Source organism: Protopterus annectens, chromosome 4.part1, assembly GCF_019279795.1.
Source record: "Protopterus annectens isolate FY-2018-M chromosome 4.part1, PAN1.0, whole genome shotgun sequence".
NCBI classification, from domain to species: Eukaryota; Metazoa; Chordata; order Ceratodontiformes; family Protopteridae; genus Protopterus; species Protopterus annectens.
In genome coordinates this window covers 396,759,424-396,776,585 of record NC_056734.1, presented here as the reverse complement: position 1 = coordinate 396,776,585, position 17,162 = coordinate 396,759,424, and the positions used below count along the sequence as shown (strand labels likewise).

Here is a 17,162-nt window from a genome sequence, read left to right as displayed (position 1 = left end):
TTACATCACTCTAAACCCCCTATTCTTGTTACTAGATTATTAATACTATTCACATTTACAGAAAGCATGCTAAAATTTTCATTTTCCCTTTTCCTTAGATTTACGGTTTCATAAGTTCATAGCTAATTACTAGGCTAGCTTTCTTAACAGGACATTCTAAGCCTAGCCAATATCCCTCCCAAAGGTGAGAATAATCACTGGACTTTGTATTTGTCAAACACCTTAACCATTATACCAATCCCAATCATTAGCTGATTATGTTCTCTTTTATCAATTTCCTGCCTTTCTTATTCTGTGCTTATCACTTTAAATTCTTTTTTCTCTTCTACCTTTTTTCCAATAGAATTGTTTTGCTTTTACTACCTCCTAATTTGTCTTCATCACTTATTTTAGAGCTTTCTTCTATATCCTCATTATCCTAATTTCAGAGCTTTCTTCTATATCCTCTATTTTATTTCTCATTTAATGTTGCTTCTATTTCTACTACTACTAAAATTTCTTCTTTGTTCATTTTCTTCTTTCTTTTTCCTTACTCTTATTTTCATTTTTGCAATCCATCCACAGATGTCCAATTTTGTTACATTTATAACATTTCAATTCACTTTTTGCATGTCACATTTCCCCACAAACACATAATTTTCTTTTAACACAGACACCTATCAAATGTCCTTCTTTTCCACAAAACAAATGTTCTGGGTTGTCCCCAGTCAGGATTTTACAAAACCACTATTCCCTTCCATATTTATCATGCTTGGTATATCTATAATTTTTTTCACTTTCTATGTTTAACGCAATATTACAGCCCCATCCACCAGTCCATAAACCCCACTTTATCAGAAACTTTTGCAATATCCAGATTTTATTACATAAAGTCTTCAAATGTCCTTTCAAAATCTCTCTTTCCACCTCTGTTCAAAATTGTGCATCATTTTCTTTTGTGTTTCCCCATTTAAATCCTTTTATCACATAAAGATTCCATGGATTACAGTCTTTTTTCATATCCTCCAAGACAATTTTCCATTGAAAAAACAGTTTCATATATAATGTACTATCTGTGTTAACAAGAATAAATGCTCTTACCTCGTGTGTTTTCACTCAAAGGAGCTATTAACTATTCCACACTTCATAACTGTCTATTTCTTTGTCTTCTTTACTTTGAATCCTTACCACATACTTCTGTTTTCCACTTTATTCTGTCTTTTTTCCTGCTACTCCCCTTTTGATTTCTTTTACTTTTTTGCATATCTTTTATTTTGCATCTCACCACTATTCTTCAGAAAGTACAGTTGTGTACACTTACCATAAATGTAGACGTTCGAGAGTATTCACTTCACTGTTGCAGTCATTACATTTGGGTAATCCTGCTTGCAGGTTGCCCTCAGTCGGCCTGAATTCCAAAGTCTTGGGTCCTGCATCCGCTGCTGTCACCCCTTCCCTGACGTCAGGTCGTCAGGGGTATAAAAGAAGCAGCCAACGCCATTTTCTTCAGTTTTTCTTGCTCCAGATGTCAGGTGCCCCCTAAATGGGTAGCCAAAATTTATATATATATAAAATACATGTACCAATATAAACTTTACCTTCATCTACAAGCAAATACACCACATAGGTTGTATAAATCAGAGAAGGAAAGACAAGTTCCAGCAGAAAAAAGGGGGGTGGCGGGTGGGTAACCTAGACTGCAACTGTGAATACACTTGAACATCTACATTTATGGTAAGTGTACACAACTGTACTATGTTCTTTGTGTTTCACTGTTGCAGTCATTACATTTGGGTAGAGTCCCAAAGCTATGGTTGGGAGGCTGGAGCTAAACTGCATTAGGAGCGGCTATGAGGCCCTGCAGAACTGCAGTGGCAAAGCCTGCCCTGGATTTAGAGTAGAGTGGCAGACGATAGTGCTTTGTAAAGGTGTGCACTTTACTCCAAGTAGCCTCTAAAATGTGTTTGGTTGGCACTCCCCTGAGAAAGGCTGCTGAAGTGGCTGCAGCTCTGGTTGAATGTGGTCTAATGCCCTTATGCAATGGCTTGCCATGTTGCAAATAGCAGAAACTAATGCAGTGGCCTTTCCACTTTGAAATAGTCTGCTATGAGATAGCCTTTCCTTGTGATCCTGCAGCATATGCCATTAGTAATTGCTCTGTCTTGTTGAAAACTTTGGTTCTGTCCAAGTAGAATCTAAGCTGTCTGTGTACATCCAAGGAATGCAGAATTCTCTCCCCCTTGTTCTGTGGATTTGGATAAAAAGTTGCTAGATGAATAGTTTGGTTAACAGCCACACTGGACACCACTTTAGGCATAAATGTTGGGTTTGTCCTCAGAGAAACCCTGTCTGGATAAAACATGATAATAGGTTCCACAGCCATGAGTGCCTGTAGCTCTGAAACTCGTCTTGCAGAAGTTATTGCTAGGAGCAGAGCTGTTTTCCCAGATAAAAACTTTATATCAGCAGTAGCCGCTGGCTCAAAAGGAGGCAGGATGAAATTTTCCAAGACATACTTGAGGTCCCATGCAGATACTGCTGATCTCCTTGGAGGCCTTAAATTTTTGGCTCCTCTGAGGTACTGCTTTAATAAAGGATGAGAAAAAGACTGGTGGCTCTGTATAGTAATGAGCCGAAATGGCAGAGGCATGAATTTTAACTGATGAAAAAGATAGGCCTTTGTCCAGCATCTTAGTTAAGTATTGCAAAATCTGAGGAATATTTGGTACAGCTGTATCAGTTCCTTGTGCCTGGTTCCAAGCACAGAATCTCTTCCATTTCCCAGCATAAGATTTTCTAGTACTAGGCCTTCTGGCTTCCAAAATGACATCCATTACAGCTTTACTGAGAGGTGTGTTTTGTACGATTACATTATCCGCCATGCTGCCAGGTTTAAAGTCCTGAGTTGGCTGTGCAGGATCTGATTGTTTTGCTGGGACAGTAGATGGGGTATTTGAGGTAAGGTCCAAGCTGGGCATTGAGATAAGTTCCTTAGGATTGGATACCAGTACTGGCGGAGCCAGTCTGGGGCAATCAGTATCATCTTTGGCTTCTCCTGTCTGACCTTTACGAGTACCTTGGGGAGGAGTGGCAGTGGAGGAAAGGCATATACTGACAGGTTTTTCCAGCTGAAAGATATTGCGTCCATTTTCCATGCTCGTCTGTGATAAGTCCTTGTGCAGAATCTTTTTAGTTGGTAGTTGTGAGGGGAGGCAAATAGATCTATGTCCGGGCATCCCCATCTCCTTGTTATCATGCTGAAGACTTGTGGATCCAGCTGCCACTCGTGAGGATCCATGAGGTTTCTGCTTAGTTCGTCTGCTAGAGTATTTTCCTTTTCTGGCAGGAATTGTGCCTGCAGATGTAGTTGGTAAGTCAATGCTGTGTCCCACAAAGTCATGGCTAGTCTGCAAAGAGGGTAAGAATGTGTGCCCCCCCCCGTTTGTTTATATACCACATGACCGTGGTGTTGTCTGTCTTTATCAGTAGCTGTCCCGGATGAAGTAGGTCCTTGAAGGCTGTCAGTGCATTTTGAATAGCTAGCATCTTTTTGATTGATATGTAGATGCATTTGGTTTGAGGGCCACATGCCCTGAATGCATCTTCCTGCCATGTGGGCCCCCCAGGCATAATCTGATGCATCCGTTGTTACTGTCTGCCTGACTGGGGGTAGTGTGAATGGCTATCCCTTGTTCTGGTGACAAGCCTTCGCCCACCATCAAAACTCCTGTTGCAGGCAGGGAATGAGAGAAGTCATTGTCTCCAGGCTGTGGCAATGTTGAGTCCAAACACTTTTTGGGTACCATTGAAGTTTCCTCATATTCAGTCTTGCATATGGAATTAGCTGGATGCAGGATGCCATGAAGCCGAAAGCCTGCAGAATTTTTCTTGCAGATAACTGGGCCTTTGTTGCCAACATTTTGAAATAGGTAGTCAGTTGCCTTTGTTTGTCTGGCATGAGATAAGCCATCTGGGCAGTTGTATTTAAGCTTGCACCCAGGAATATTATTTCTTGAGAGGGTACTAGTTTTGATTTCTTTTCACTGACTGTGTACCCTAGGCATGTTAGAAGTCTTTTCACAAACACCAGATGCTGTAGAAGAATGTCCTTGTTCTCTGCTTGAATTAGACAGTCGTCTAAGTAAGGATATATTTGTATCCCTCTTTGTCTGCAGAATGCAATTACTGGTGCCAGGCACTTCGTAAAGACCCTGGGCACAGTAGATAAGCCAAATGGCAGTTCAGAGAATTGGTAATGCACTGAGCCAGCCTTGAATCTGAGGTATCATCTGCATGATTGTCTGATTGGGACATGCAGGTATGCCTCTTTTAGGTCTGAAGTCACAAGCCAAGAATTCTTGCCCAGCATGGGCAGAAGCTGCTTCAAAGTCAACATTTTGAAATTTGGCATATCCAGGAATGTGTTCAGAATAGATAGGTCCAGTACTGGTCTCCAGGCCTTGTCCTTTCTGGGTACCAAGAACAGTCTAGTAAAATCCTTGTCCCTGCTCTTGCTCTGGTACTTGCTGAATGGCCTCCATGTCCATGAGGGATGAGACTGGTTTTTGTGCCTCTGCCCATTGATTTTTTGGCAGATCTGGCCAGCCGTTTGCCTTTGGCAGGGTATGGAAATGGAACTTGTAGCCCTGTGACACTATGTTTAGAACCCACTTGTCCTGGGTTATAATGTGCCAATTTTGAGAAAAAAGTGCTAATTTTCCCCCTAAGGGTGCTGCCAGGAGGTAAGTGTTTGGTGCAGGCAGGGGGAAGTCATTGGGACTGTTTCTTGTAAGGTTGTGATTTGTCTTCTCCAACTTTGGAGGTAGAAGCATCCCATTCCTTTGACCTGTATGAACCTTGTGCCTGGGATCTGCCTCTAGGGTGTCTGGATCTGCCCCTTTGAGGTCTGTCTGACACAGGAAAGGACCAATTCTTTGTAGGCCAGTGTCTTCTAAACCTTGGTGGCTGTACTTGTAAAAAAAATCTTTGACAGTTTGCATAGATTTAGCTTTGTCCTCCATTTTCTTTAACACCTCTTCTGCCTTAACATCAAACAAAGTATCATGCTGTAAAGGTGCATCTAATAATTTAACTTTCACATGATCAGGCAGATTTTGTTCCTTTAACCAAGCATGCCTCCTAATTACAGAACCTATAACTGTGGCCCTGCAGGAGGCCTCCAAAGAATCAAAACCACATTGCAAAGTATGCTTTCCAACTTGTTCAGCTGCATGCAATATATTCTGCATTTCCTTGTTTTCTGCACATTCAGAGTTTAACAACATTTTCTGTTTAAGCAATGCCATGACATGTTGCTGATATTTGAGCATATGAAACTGACAGTTTAAGGCCCTTATAGCCAAGGTAGCAGATGTGTGAACCTTTTTTCCCCCATCTATCCAGTGCCCTAGAATCTCTGTCAGAGGGGGTAGGGTTTTTTTGCAGCGGAAGCCTTAACTCCTTTGGGACCCTGTGAAATAGTCTCTGGGTCTGCAGCAGGGTTTTTAAAAAGGAATTTATGAGAGTCAGGAACCCTGTAATATCTATCAGGCTTAACAGGAGCTGGAGGTAAGGAGTCAGGGGTAAGACTAGACTCCGAAAATACATCTACAATGTCTAATACAGGTGGAATGGCTAGAGGCCTGTGTTGAGGTAGTAAAAGGAAATCTCTGAGCCTCTTTTTAGATTCTGAAAAATCTTGGCTCTCCCAGTGGAAATGCTCCCTCATGGTATGCAAGGTTTCCCCAAAAGAATAGTCCTCTGGAGGAGAAGCTGAAGGTATAGATTCTTCAGCATCAGAATCCTCATGGGGGAGGGGGAGAATATTCCTGATCAGAAGAGGAATCAGAAGAAATAGAAACCTGATCTGAAGATTCACAGTCAGTCTCTTGCCTAGGCCTCTTATCAGGAGGGGGATGGGAACCCCTAATCAAGGTAATCAAGTCTTCGGCCATTTTGAGCATTTGTTTTTTGGACATGGAGGCCTGTCCACGTGGCTCTTGAGTTTGTTTCTTTGCTTTAGAAGGTGCTTTAGTCTTTGCCTTTGAAGCTGAAGTTGGTTTAATGTAAAGATGTTTAGGTCTGAATACACCCTCAGAAGCCGGTGCCTGATCAGCGGCTCCGGACCCATCTGAGGGAATAGTATCCGAGGCTCCAATACCTCGAGTTTCCAGCGGCATGGCCGACTCCACGTGGGAGTCGGTAGTGGCCTGCGACTCTAAAGTAACGGTTGTCAGGGGCTGCGAAAGCGCCTCACTGAGAACCGGTGAACCAGCGACTGGCTTTGGAGAAACTTCGTCGTCGGTTTTGGGCCTCGGTTGTTTATCTCTCTCCTTTTCTTTGCATTTTTTCTGAACTCCGGTAGTCGGATGGCTATCCGACGACATTTCTGGATAATTAAACCGGCGTCCAAAATAGTTTAAAGCAAAACCATACTGACGCTTAATAGTGTGTTGGTTAAATCTAGCACAAAACCGACAACTAGAAATGTTGTGATCTGGGCCTAGGCAAGGAACACAGTAAGAATGAAAGCCCTTATGAGGTATTTGCTTTCCACAAGAAATACAATTATTTACTTTTTCTGACATTGGTCTGGAGCAAGAAAAAAGTTTCCCCAACAGGGTGCTTAGCTTTATTGAAGACTTTGGATCTGAAATTCAAACACGAAAATCTCAGGAGTCGGCCGACTGGCACTTGCGAACTGCTTCTGCTTCGGGCACCATGTGGCAAGAAAGACTGAAGAAAATGGCGTTGGCTGCTTCTTTTATACCCCTGATGACATGACGTCAGGGAAGGGGCGACAACAGCCGACGCAGAGCCCAAGACTTTGGAATTCAGGCTGACTGAGGGCAACCTGCCAGCAGGATTATCCAAATGTAATGATTGCAACAGTGAAGCACGAAGAACATCTGTCTCTGCATCCTCTGCTTGTATTTTCTCCATAATGTCCCCAAGAATATCTTCATTTACTGGCTCACTCTGCATCACCAACTGGAGGGTTATAATTGTATATCCATTGTTTGCAGACTCATCTCCACCAGATTTCTTTGAAACATCTCCTCAGATTCCTGCACACATTCTCTGGTCTTGATACTTGCTTTATCCGTCATTTTTCTCACCACTCTATTACATCCTTCTTTTCCATCTGCTTCCCTATTTCTCAGGGCCTACTCTGTGACTAGAATGGAAACAGGAAGTGCATCTGAAAAAGGTGTCCCATTCACAATGGGAAGTAGGGGAAGTTTCCCAATGCCCTAGCCAAATTTTCCATAGTCATAGAACTATTACTTCAGCTACCCCCTGAGAAGAAGCCACTATCCTACTGGGACTAACCTGGTGAAGAAAGCAAAAATAAATAAACAACAATGTATTCTTTAAATATATTCAAAATTTTGCATGAAAATACCTTATAATTTATTACTTGCATTTCACCCCATTTAGGGTCAAGCCATACCGCTCAGCTGTGAGCTGACTAGGTTAGTGACAAAGTTTTACAATGTCAATGAATGGATATGGACATGTCCATTTTAATTAATTTATAGCAATAATTCATGTTATGGCATTTTTAAAACAACTGCAGACTTCTAATGACAAATGTATTGCACAAAGGTAAATGTGAACTATTAAATAATGCAAATACAGCTTATACATATCTGCATAGTGGAAACACTGTAAATATCTCTCTAACCAAATGCATCAAACACAAGGCAGCCAAGATGAGCTGTCATTAAGTAAGCCCAGCCTAATTCCCTTCATAGTATGCCAGAATATGAATGAGTTCCAAAGCAAACATGAACAAATAGCACATATTCAAAATGTGTCATAACATAAGATCTGCTATTGTGAATCCATTGTTGATAGTGTCACATTCTTTATATATTTAGTTATTGGAATCTAGCTAAGACTTGTGAACAGACTTTGCCATGTTCATTTTAATTTGTCTGTACTGAAAGTTTCATCACATTAACAAAATAAATGCAAATATTTCATGGAGGCAGTGCTTAATTCGGAACACTTGGCAATGCACTTAGTTATGAAAACATGCTAATATCCATTTAAAAACTGTATATTAAATCATCCAAATATCATTCTCTATAGCTGCATAAGTGCATCACTGGATGGCAGTTATAGCTTTATCTGCTATTATGTAAATATGATTATAATCTAGCCAGCACTCCACAGTGTGCATCACTCTTATTAAGTACATATTCACCAATTATCAATGCCCATGGGCTACTCATAGGGCTTGGGGTCAGCAGGACTTTGTCAACTTGGCACCTATGGTTACACTGTATGTCCCACAGATCCTAATGAATGAGATGACAACTCATCAAGTTAGACTGCCCAATGTGAATTGAATAATTACTATTTTCTCATAGAAAAATCACTGCTGGTGTTGTTTCAATGTATATATCAGAAGTGGTTTGTTTGAGTTTGGGATTTCCCCCTTTCCTTATACTTGGACAACTGCACAGTAAGTGTAGACAGGTTTAGAGGCTGAAGTGAGTTTGTTCTCCATATGACAGTGCAGGGGAGGGGATCTTGCCCCCTTAAAAATGCTTACGTTAAATTTCTGCTACAAGTTGAGTCCTTGAGCAGTTTATCTGGGACTCTCAGGGAAGCTACTTTTATAAGGGAGCAGTGTATTTAGTCATACTCATGGCAAATGTGAAGCAAAAAATACATAAAAACAGATATCACAAATAGAGAAAACCCTATACAATTCTACAAATATGTTCCAAGTGTAGTGTGAGTTCCTGCAGACCTGTGTGTAACTGCAATATAAGTTTCAGTACACAGAGCCACCAACCTGGGGTTTAATGGCAGCAATAGATACTGTATCTATCCTAAGCATTGCACTGGACAGCGTATGAAAATTATATACTACATGCAAATAATCTAACAAAATAATGCATGTAATCTAACAAAACAACCAATATTTTAAGCACAAAATGAAAATGTCTACCCACTTGCACTGCATCTTTCTGTAGAAAAGTAAACATTCACAGCTGGCATAATAAGAAATGTGTCAAAAATAAAAGGAAATAGCAATAGCAATGCTTTAAATGAAATACAGCAGCAGCACTATACTAACCTCACATCGGTAGCATTGCACATGGAAATCCCTATCCAGTGCCACAATGCGAATGGTCTCCTCTTGTCCTGCAGCAGGCATAATTGGCTCCATACATACTGAGCAACGTGGTGCAAATTTCCTTTAAAGAAAGAAAGAAAAATATTGAGTAATCTCTTAAACGTATTTCAGACAACATATTAATATATAATATATATAATTTTATTGCACAATGTATTCAACTGTATACATTTATAGCATTTCAAATTCAAATAATCATTCATGAATTTTAGTGCACGCTATAATATTCTCAGCTGTCCAGACCGTCAATGAATTTCCTCACAAAACTTGTGATTTTCTAGTAATCATTGATGACTGAAAAAACTAAATAGCAACATACATTTTAAATTCAGATTTCATATCCTGCAGAAAATACACACTAATGCAAAACCTGTTATTCTAGTAAGCTTATAAATTTATAACAGCAATATTTAACATTTGTCTCCGAAATTGATTATTTGTCCAGATGTTTTGTTCTTAGACATTGAGAGATATGTGAGCATCTAACCCATTATTGAAGACGAAATGGAGCATTTCTAAACTACTGTTTCTAATAAAATAACAATAAACAAAAATACTAACATAGCATCATGAGATATGTGTTTAGAGTTAATAGCTTTAAGACTGGCCTCAAAAGCCATCCTTACTTTGAACTAGGCAAAATCGTGAATAACATCCTTTTCTATATTTTTTTTATGGCCCTCGGCTTGAGATTCATTAGAAGGGGTTGCAACAAGTGTCTTTAGCTGCTTGATACCTTGGTTATTCTTTGAAATTTTGGTTTTCTTTAGAAGTGAAGCACATACCTCTGGGATACTATGTGTAAGAGCCAATTGTCCTGAATTACATACTTCTACCTACAAACATGGCCAGACTGCCTTGAATGTGTTCTACAATGGGAGAGAAACAGATGGATCTTGAGTGATTAAGGACTAGGATGGGTTTAGGGTAAGAAAACAGGAGGGGAAAAGGTCTAGATGTAGTCAACTCCTCTCCATTACAGCTGCATCTGGGGGGGACCTTTTATGGTTGAAAAAGTTCCGCTTCTCCTCCAGTCAATTAATGGGTGTCAAATAGCAGACCCCTATTTGGGCTTTATATGTCTACATTATACATGAACTACTAAAAGCTTTAGATTAGAGTACCATTCAAGTCATTTCAAAATGTTTGGCAGATAGGTTAGTAACAGATATTCAAATAAACCCTATTTCCTGGTGGGAATATTAATGCACCTTCATGTTTATGATGTTCATTTTTAAGCCTACAAGGGCAACTCATAGTCTATATTTAATCAGAGAGCCACACTTTTTACATTCAGAAGAATGCTATTAATGTTTCTTGAAGTTTCTAAACATCAATAATGATCTGACTGTTTAAAAATGCTAATTAAATCATTTGTTAAGACCTGTTTTTGGATGAGTTTCATTGTAAACATTAATAAGTGGCCCACACAAGCATGTACACACTATTAATGGCACAAAACAATTAGCTCTGTCAGTACCGTTTATGATAACTTCTCATCTTTTATAGCCAAGTCCTTACCTAAGCTGTACAGGTGTCTTTACATTGGTGCCACTATAACAGGCAAAAGGTATGAATTTATTAACATAAAGGTGCTGGTTTGTCAGCTTGCAACAGTATTGAAAAGGGGGAAAATAATTAATCTGCAGCTAAAGTACTACTGGCTATTAGGTCCTTCTGACCAATGTTAATGCATTATTTCAACAAAGGGAAGTAACATGCCTTGCCAAATTATATTGCACAGTTTCAACATAATTATCCTGATTACTGCATAATAAATACAAATAACATTTTTTTCACTGCATACAGTGCAATGTCGTTAAAAACATCTTTCTTCTTAAAAAAAAGTTCTAAAACTAACAGTACCATTCAGAGTAAAGGAAGTTTTCTTATGGGATGGTGCTTCATAACACATTTTTGTCTATTTATGGCAATGTAGCACTTTTAGTTTCAAGAGGTAGGCAGAGCAATAATACTAAATTCTGCCAAATTTGTATTTATAAATCAAGAAACATAATATAAATACTTTTAAAAGTAAGTTAAGAACAAAAAAGGACAGCTGCACCCATTCAATGGGACAGATTCCAAAACAATTTATGTATGGCACAAGAAGCTACCCTGCCCCTGAGCAAGTAATAGTAATATGGCATTCTAAAAGAAGGCTTGCTCACTTCCTTACTCAAAGTAAGGAAACAAGGAAGTGTGGAAGCCTTGAGAGCAAACATGTTTCCTATACCAGACTGAAGATCATGTCATTAAAGCTGGCATGCCCTGCTGGCAGCCCCCCCCCCACCCCCACCCCCATGTGTCATACAGTGCAAGCATCACAGTGGTAACCATGTTAGGAAACTATGGGAAGTCAGATCCCAAACATATTCCAGTGAAGTGACATGAGGTACTGTCTGGGATTCTATGAAGGGCCTAGTTTGCAATGGTCTGCAAACTTGTTGGCCTTGACTTTAAAAAAGCAGATGTCAAAAGCGGGGGCCACAGCACCGAGCCTTGGGAGGAGTCTGCTAGTGACTGGCCGTTTTGTGGATGTAATATGTGCGTTTGTGTGTGCACATGCAATTGTATATATGCACAGACACACATACATAACAAATATGTTTATATGTGTGCACGTACATTAATACAAACACATGCATGCGTCATATATATATATATATATATATATATATATATATATATATGTGTGTGTGTGTATATACACAAACATATGTACAGATATATATTAAATAAATGTCCATGTGTATATAAACATGCATACACAAACACACAGAGGAGATAGTATTCTAGCAGTTGGCATTGCAACATCACATTGCTGGTTTGTATGTGCGCAGTCTGAATACCCTCTCTTTAAATACATGGGGTTTTAACACAGTGCGCTGATTTCCTTTCACATCTCAAAGGCATGCTGTAGGTTAAATGAGGGTCCTTTAAGTTGCCTGTAGGTATGCATGCTATGTAAGACTGTGTGTGTGTGTGTATATATACATACAACCTGTGAAAAGTAGTAGTGCCCCATTTAGGCTGCACTTCTACTGGCTTGAGCTCCGTGAGTTCTGGGATCAGCTCTGTGTCCCTCTAGTAGATTAAGTGGGTTACAAGAGAATATATGAATGAATGAATATCTATCAATCTATATCCATATACTTGAGAAGGACACCGATAATACATCCGTATAATAATTTAAGGACACATGTATTATGTTTTCCCTTAATGCATTTCTTGTCTTTCACTTTTCCATTATTTCTTTTAATGAGCAAAAAATACTGAAATACTTCTTGAAAATATTATGCATAATATGATATAAAACAGAATTCAACAGAATTATTTTTAAAACAAATTTATGATCTTTAATTTTACCATCAAAATCATAAAGAGCACTTGCAAGCTAATATTGATTTGTCTAGATGAAGAGATGATAAAATCAGCAAGCAAAGTAGTAGTATTACTAGAACTGAATTCATCCTCAAGTCTTGTTGAGTACCTTCACAAGATGTACCCTATTTTTATAATCTCACTAAGATGACACTGATATATACGCTATTTTTATATAGCATATATCATGGACAGAGGCAGGTTAAAATAATTAAAAAAGACAGCTGGGTGTAAAGCGTATCCAACCCTGGTAGGAGTACTGGTGACAGGCCTGGAAAAAATGACAGTGTAGAATCCTCAAGACATGGAAACATTCCTACAATGGGGTTAGGCCAGGCTCAGGAGAAGGATGTAGCACTCCATAAAAAAAAAAAAAAAAATTGACAGGCCAACAACAAAAAAAAAAAAAAGCATACATGACAGAGTAGATTATTGAGGATGAGAAAGAAATTATGTATTGTTACTATTATGCAATAAATCCAGAATTTCCAGATAAAAGACATTCAAAAAGATTGAGAGAGGAGTTAGAGGAAAGAAAAATACTTGCACAATAAAAACTGTCAAAAGCTTCAAATGCAACGTTGTGTTTGTTAATACAACAGATTCATGAAAAAACACTACATAGATCAGGAAACCTTGGGCTGTTTGGAACAAAAGCGACTGAGGAAGTGCAAAAATATAAAGTGCCAAACCTAGGAATTTTTTAAAGGTATAAAAAAGAAACATGGACATGGGAAAGAAAGACAGGTCTGATACAGTGTACTATTTATGCAAAGGAGAAAGCCAAATTAATCAATGCAAAAAAACAAAAGACAGCTCCAAAGATACTGGTACAGGCAAAATCACCCAGATATGAAAAATTTCACAATACAAAAAATAAGATCACAAAGGGAAACACAGAACAGATGGTCAGTAAAGTAGAAGTTAAATAAACAGAAGCTGAAGTTATGGAATACCTGCCAAGTGAATGACTTAGTGTAGAAAGTCTAACTCTGGTTTTGTCACAGCATGATGGAACTATGAGTGTCCAAAGTAAGGAGAAACATGTGGAACAGGAGACAGCTGAAGAAGAAATATAGACATGGGAAAGAAAAAGAGATTTAATATGGTGCAGTATTTATGCAGAGGAGAAATCAAAACTAATCAATACAAAAAAGCAGCACCAAATGTATTGGAAGAGAAATACAGGAAATACAGGTAAAGACATCCAGATATGGAAAAGTACAGTTGTGTACACTTACCATAAATGTAGATGTTCGAGTGTATTCACTGTTGCAGTCATTACATTTGGGCAATCTGCTGGCAGGTTGCCCTCAGTCGGCCTGATTAACAAAGTCTTGGGTCCTGCTTCGGTTGCTGTCCCTTCTTCCATAGTGTCAGGTCGTCAGGGGTATAAAACATGCAGTTGACGCCATTACATCAGTTTTTCTTGCCCCAGATGTCAGGTGCCCCCCCAAATGGGGAGCAAATAAAATTAAAAACACAAAATTATACCTCCAAACAAAAGCAAATACACCAAAAAAGCTTTTTAAGCACAGTAAAAGAAAGTAGAGGTACAGCCAGAGAAAAACAGGGGGCTCATGTGAGAGTAACCAGGACTGCAACAGTGAATACATTCAAACATCTACATTTATGGTAAGTGTACACAACTGTACTATGTTCTTCATGTTTCACTGTTGCAGTCATTACATTTGGGTAGATTTCCAAAGCTATGGTTGGGAGGAGGAAGTTATACAGCATTAGGACCAGCTATAAGGCCCTGCAAGACAGCAGTGGCAAAGCCAGCTCTGGTTTTAGAGAAAATTGGTAAAAGATAATGCTTGGTGAAAGTATGTACAGAACTCCAGGTAGCAGCTTCTAGAATATCCTTGGTAGGAACACCTCTGAGAAAAGCTGAAGAAGTAGCTGCAGCCCTGGTGGAATGAGATCTGATCCCCTGGGGAATAGGTTTTCCATGGTGCTTATAGCAGAAATGAATGCAATGGCTTATCCATTTAGAAATGGTTTGCTTTGAAATAGCCTTCCCCTCTGCCCCAGCAGCAAATGCTACTAGCAATTGTTCAGATTTTCTTCGAAATTTAGTTCCATCCAAGTAGAATCTGAGTAGTCTGTGCACGTCCAAGGAATGCAGAATCCATTCCCCTTTGTTCTGTGGATTGGGATAGAAGGTTGTCAAATGAATGGCCTGATTAAGAGCCACACTGGAAACCACCTTGGGCATGAAGGATGGATTGGTCCTCAGAGATACCCTGTCCACATGAAAGATGATGAAAGGCTCCACTGCCATAAGGGCCTGTAATTCAGATATCCTTCTAGCTGAAGTGATTGCTAAAAGGAAGGCTGTTTTCCAAGAAATAAATTTTAAGTCTGCAGTAGCAGCTGGTTCGAAACGAGGTATAGTGAGTCTCTCCAAAACAAAGTTAAGGTCCCAGGCAGGGGTAGGAGCTCTCCAGGGTGGTCTCAAGTTCTTTGCCCCTCTGAGATACTGCTTGAGCATGGGATGAGAAAAGGGGGTGGTTCTGTGTTATAGTGAGCTGAAAAAAGCTGAAGTGTGGATTTTAATAGAGGAAAAAGACAGGCCCTTGTGAAGCATCTCAGTTAAGTATTGCAAAATCTGAGGTAAATTGGGCGCTGCTGTGCTCATCCCTAAAGATTGGTTCCAGGCACAGAATCTTTTCCATTTGTCAGCATAAGATTTTCTTGTACTAGGTCTTCTCGCCTCCAAGATGACATCCATCACAGGTTTGCGGAGGGATGCTAAGGGTGAATTTAAGTGATTTGCCAAGCTGCAAGGTTCAATGTTGGAAGCTGATGGTGCAGAATTTGGTACTCCTGCTGAGACAGCAAGAAAGACTGCTGAGGCAGGTGCCATGGAGATATTTGTGACACACTGCGCAGGAGCAGGTACCAGTGTTGGCGTGGGCAGTCTGGAGCAATCAAAATCATTCTTGGTTTGTCCTGTTTGACTTTTAACAGAACTTTGCAGAGTAGAGGCAGAGGAGGAAAGGCATAGACTGGCATGTGTTTCCAGCTGAAGGACAGAGCATCCACTTTTAGGGCTTTTTTGTGGGGAGTCCTTGTGAAAATTTGTCCAACTGGTAATTCTGGGGGGAGGCAAATAGATCTATGTCTGGGCTCCCCCATTTGCTTGTCAACATGTTGAAAATCCGTGGTTCCAGTTTCCACTCATGTGGGTCCATGAGATTTCTGCTTAGTCCGTCTGCCACTGTATTAAATTTTCCTGGCAGGAATTGAGCTTGTAGGTGCACTTGGTAGCTCAAGGCAATGTTCCACAATGCCATGGCTAGTCTTCAGTGGGGGTAGGAATGTGTACCCCCCTGCTTGTTCATGTACCACATAACCATAGTGTTGTCCGTCTTTACCATTAGTTGTCCTGGAAGAATGTAGTCTTTGAAGGCTGCCAGAGCATTCTGTACAGCTAACATTTCTTTTTGATTGATATTCAGGTGCATTTGATTTGGGTTCCATTTGCCCTGAATGCACTTCCCTGCCAGGTGCGCCCCCCCATGCATAGTCTGATGCATCTGTAGTTAGGGTTTGGACGGCAGGGGCTAGTGTGAATGGCAGTCCCTTAATTTGGTGGTAGGCCTCTGCCCACCATAAGAACTCCAGGCGTAGGCAAGGTATGATAGGAATCATTGTTTCCAGGCTGTGACAATGTTGACTCCATAGACTCTTTAAGTACCACTGTAGTTTCCTCATATGCAGTTTTGCATATGGAATTAGAAGAATGCAGAAGGCCATGAACCCCAAGGCTTGCAGTATTTGTCTTGCAGATAGCAGGGTTTTTGTGGCCACTTGTTTAAAGTAAGTTACCAAATGAATCTGCTTCTCTGGCGTGAGGAAAGCCATCTGGGCAGTCGTATTCAAGCTTGCACCCAGAAATGTAATCTGTTGACAGGGTACCAGTTGTGATATATTTTCATTTATCGTGTACCCCAGACAAGTTAGAACCTTTTTTACAAACGCCAGATGATTTAGAAGAATGCCCTGGTTTTCTGCCTGAATTAGACAATCGTCCAGGTATGGATATATTTGAATATTTCTTAGCCTGCAAAATGCAGTTACTGGAGCCAGGCACTTTGTGAATACCCTGGGCGCAGTAGACAAGCCAAAGGGCAGTGCAGAGAACTGATAATGCAAGTAGCCTGCTTTGAAGCGTAGGTATCTTCTGCAAGTTTCCCTGATTGGGATGTGCAGGTATGCTTCTTTCAAATCTAGAGTTGCCAACCAGGCATCTTTGCCTAGCACAGGAAGTAACTGGTGAAGAGTCAGCATCTTGAATTTTGGAATGCCCAGAAAGGTGTTTACAGTAGACAGGTCCAGAATTGGACACCATGATTTGTCTTTTCTGCGTACCAGGAAAAGTCTGGAATAAAAATATTGTCCCTTTTCCTGGTCTGGTACCGGTTGGATAGCCCCCATGTTTAAGAGGGAAAGTACTTGTTTTTGAGCCTCTGCCCACTGATTTGGGGGCAGGTCTGGCCACATGTTCGGTGTTGGCAATGTGTGGAAATGAAATCTGTATCCCTGGGACACTATATTTAAAACCCATTTGTCCTGGGTTATGAGATCCCAGTTTTTTGCATGAAGAGCAATCTTTCCCCCCAAAGGGGTGGCTAAA

At 40.1% G+C, this 17,162-nt stretch overlaps 1 protein-coding gene across 5 annotated transcripts in view; it reads right to left on the bottom strand.

The window, feature by feature from the left end:
• Positions 1 to 17,162, bottom strand: part of LOC122800880 (LIM domain containing preferred translocation partner in lipoma) — a 3,822,027-nt gene that overhangs the window by 35,616 nt on the left and 3,769,249 nt on the right. For all 5 annotated transcript variants that reach the window (XM_044070213.1, XM_044070214.1, XM_044070215.1 and 2 more), the window contains one exon: positions 9,074 to 9,194. In XM_044070213.1, coding sequence (XP_043926148.1) covers positions 9,074 to 9,194 — 121 coding nt within the window. The remainder of the gene's footprint in view (positions 1 to 9,073; positions 9,195 to 17,162) is intronic.